Raw genomic sequence first — 3,335 nt, forward strand, 5'->3', positions numbered from 1 at the left:
ATACCTCCGATTAAAGCAACTAATTCATCACATTCTTGCGCATGCGTATTTGGACAGCAGTAGCCTAGAAGAATTAAAAATAAGAGAGATAATCATTTTGACGTACATAAAAAGTCGAGATAAAACTCTGAACCGTCTTGCTGTAATGCTTTAGACATATGTTATTCCACCCTTACACGGAACAGCATTGTGTTGTATAAACTAGAAAATTGGCATAATGTAACAACCACAGTTACTAAACTGCACGAACTTGAATTTTAAGTTCTATATGTTAGCGATCTTCATTTTTTCCCATCTTCTAAGCATTTCGTTTCGTTTTATTCAAGTTTTCCATATATTTAACATAACAGCATAAAACATATGCTGAGGAAGGCCTAGATAAGTTTAACAAAGAAACTTTAAGACTAGGCCCCCGTTTAAAAAAGTAATAAATTACCTGAGAGTTGAAACAATGAATTGCAATGATAAAGCTAAATAATGCAATGCAAACAATAAAATCCGGGCGTATGAATAACTCAAGCGTTAGATCAAAACACAATATGCCAATAGTTAAAGGAAGAAAAAAAAATGACATTTTATAATATTGATGTTGACAGACAAAAGAATATAAACAAAAAAAAATAAAATAACACAGAGCCAATTATGGAAGAGAACTGTACACCGTATTCCAAGACCAGAGTGCGTTTAGAATTAAATTTGAAGTTTGCAATTGATTCCTGATTTGTAAGAGATAAGGGAAGTGTATTCCATAATTTTGGACCAGAATAGAAAATACAGTGACCTCCAAGTTTGGATGTAGTAGTAAAAATTGCAGTATATATTGCAGTATATAGGTTAAAGAATATCTAGTGTTGTGACTGTGAAAATGGTGAGAGGATGGTTTAGAAAATAAAGAGGCGATGTGAAGAGGTAGCATACCTTTGTGTAAACTAAACATAAACATACCAATTTGTAACTTATTTAAATCATAAATATTCAAGACATTATATTCATAGAACAAAGGTTTAGTACGGGATTTAAAAGTAGCAGCAGGGCAGATTCTTTAGAGCCCTTTTTTGAAGTTTAAATAGTTTATCAATATGGGTCGATTCATACTCCAGGGACACAGATTAATAAATTTGTTAATGGTAATTGCCCAAGCGATATTGACATATGAAAGGTACGGCAAAATTAATGTGCTATAAAGAGTTAACATAATATTAGTAGAAAAAGGAATGTTTTTAATTTATTTATTACAGCGATACTAGCGATGCCATTATTCTGTGTATGTGGGACGTCTTGGTTGACTTTGCCTATAGGAATGTCAAATTTTGGGCTCATAGGATTTAACACTGGGACTTACGTTTTCATTTAAGAATGATATATCAGTGAAAGACACTTTGAAATGCTGATTTATCAAAGTTTTGCTCATTTCAGCCTCTTTCCATGAATTAAATTGCACATTGATATCTGTTATATCTATACCAAACTGGCTTTCTAAGAGACTTAAAGTTGTGTACTTCATTCCGTGGTCATTACATAATTGTATAAGTTCATCATGAGACGAAGGTGTGCATTGCAGTTCCACTCCCAGAAAACAAATAATAGCTGGTCCTGCAGTATATGTATCCTGCATACAGAGTCTTGTGTCAGAAGACCTAGCCCTAGATGCACATGGTTGAATCTTAGGAGCACTAGATACAGAACGAGGCCTAGAATCTCGAGAACGAGACCTGATATGGGACTGTTCAACATCATATCTTTCCTTTCGTTTTCTGTAGAAGTGACGTTTCCGCTCATTACTCTGTATCTTTTCTTCAGTGTTACCCTGGTGTGCTGTATTCTCAGAGAAATGGCGCCTACGAAAGCGATGCGTCTTGTCGGGGGCGTCCATCTGTCGAGACATTTGCCTACAGTTCACAACAATCCCATGCTCTCTAATGAATAAAATTCACGCCGCCGGAATTCACTCAAAGTGCTTTCAGCTCTATATGACACTCTTCCTGGAATGAAAATTCACAGCTTAAGAGTGATTTTTATTATTAAAATACAGAGTTAATTAGTAAAAAGGAGAGTCTAAATATACTGTAGAGTGAAAATTTCACTCCTTTTTTCAATTTTAACTCTGTAGAAGACGGACTCTCACTTACGCATTGTTTGTAGGGCTATCCTTTGGCCTACCATCCCCAACCGAACCCCACTGCTACACATGTATAAACAAAAGTTTGTACGGTCTCTACGAACTTTTTCCGGTTGAGTGGCAATCGAGAATGACGTCATAGTAGTCTGGCAGGTAAATGTGGTAGGTGTGGTTCTGGGTTTCTATCTACACTGAACTGTAGCACGAAAGGACCTATACGACGTTTGACGACAGAGTGGGTAGGAGTGAACTGGGACTAGTGGATCCCCACTCATGGAACAATATCCCACTCCGGATTAATTTTTGTACTGGGCGCCAATGTTGTGTTTCAAGAATACTAAATTGTCAGTCGGTAAAACGAGGGCTGACAATCAACAGCCCAATTATCAAATCATGGTTTAGTATATCATATTGTACAAAAGTTTAAATAATTGATAAACAAACCAGCAGTAGTACGATCCGCCCTAAGAAATATGGCTATTTAGTTCTAAAAGGTTGCTGAATTTACCATAGGCCTTGGCCTACCTGTATTATCGTGGGCAGCTCGCACGTCGTCAGACTATACATCAGCTATTTGTCAGACACTAGTTGTATCGGCTCTATCTTTTGTTATTGTGCACATAGGCCTATTGAATATTGAGTGGGGATATGGATCAATGCTTAGGGAATTTCCGGGTCAAAATGCATGTGATCGAAAGCAACATCGATTGAGGCGTTTGATAATGCATATTCTCCAGTGGCTTATGCCATGACCTTTCGTCACTTAAGACAACCAAACTGTGATTTTGCCTACTTTTTAGAAAAATCCTTTTTACCTCCGAAGCCTGACTTTCAAATAACAAAATCCTGTAGGCCTATGTTGTTTGTTTTCCAACATTGTGCGATAATATATTAAAGGATACACACTATTTTAGGGTTTTTAATTGGGCCACAACTATCATCTTAAAAAAAACATTCATAGCTTACGAGGAGCGTTGTCTTATAAACGCTGATACACTGAGACGCTGATACACTGAGACGCTGATACACTGGGACGTTGATACGCTGAGACAAAGATGACGTCATTGAAATTCACCGCAAAGTCATATTGCACTGAGTGGAATCGAAAGTGCAGGGTTCTCAAGTACTACGGAACGTCCGTAGTTTAAATACAGAAATTCGGCCCAATTACGGACGTACGGAAATATAGATAAATACTACGGAAATACATATAAAT

General features: G+C 36.9%; 1 protein-coding gene across 3 annotated transcripts; it reads right to left on the minus strand.

Annotated features, from left to right (window-relative positions):
- Positions 1-504: 504 nt before the first annotated feature.
- LOC117110497 lies at positions 505-3,138 on the minus strand. Of its 3 annotated transcripts, none has more exons than XM_033253226.1 (2): positions 3,086-3,138; positions 505-1,982 (listed from the first exon to the last, which is right to left on the minus strand). In XM_033253226.1, the coding sequence occupies exon 2, from the start codon at positions 1,883-1,885 to the stop codon at positions 1,304-1,306; it is 582 nt and encodes a 193-aa protein (XP_033109117.1). In that variant the 5' UTR covers positions 1,886-1,982; positions 3,086-3,138; the 3' UTR covers positions 505-1,303. The 3 variants fall into 3 exon arrangements, with proteins under 3 accessions (XP_033109117.1, XP_033109116.1, XP_033109118.1); XM_033253225.1 differs by lacking the exon at positions 3,086-3,138 and adding an exon at positions 2,645-2,727; XM_033253227.1 differs by lacking the exon at positions 3,086-3,138 and adding an exon at positions 2,628-2,676.
- Between the last annotated feature and the right edge of the window lie 197 nt (positions 3,139-3,335).

The sequence above is a fragment of the Anneissia japonica genome, unplaced genomic scaffold (genome assembly GCF_011630105.1).
Source record: "Anneissia japonica isolate Jap-2015-1 unplaced genomic scaffold, ASM1163010v1 scaffold3040_len1308831_cov196, whole genome shotgun sequence".
Lineage (NCBI taxonomy): Eukaryota > Metazoa > Echinodermata > Crinoidea > Comatulida > Comatulidae > Anneissia > Anneissia japonica.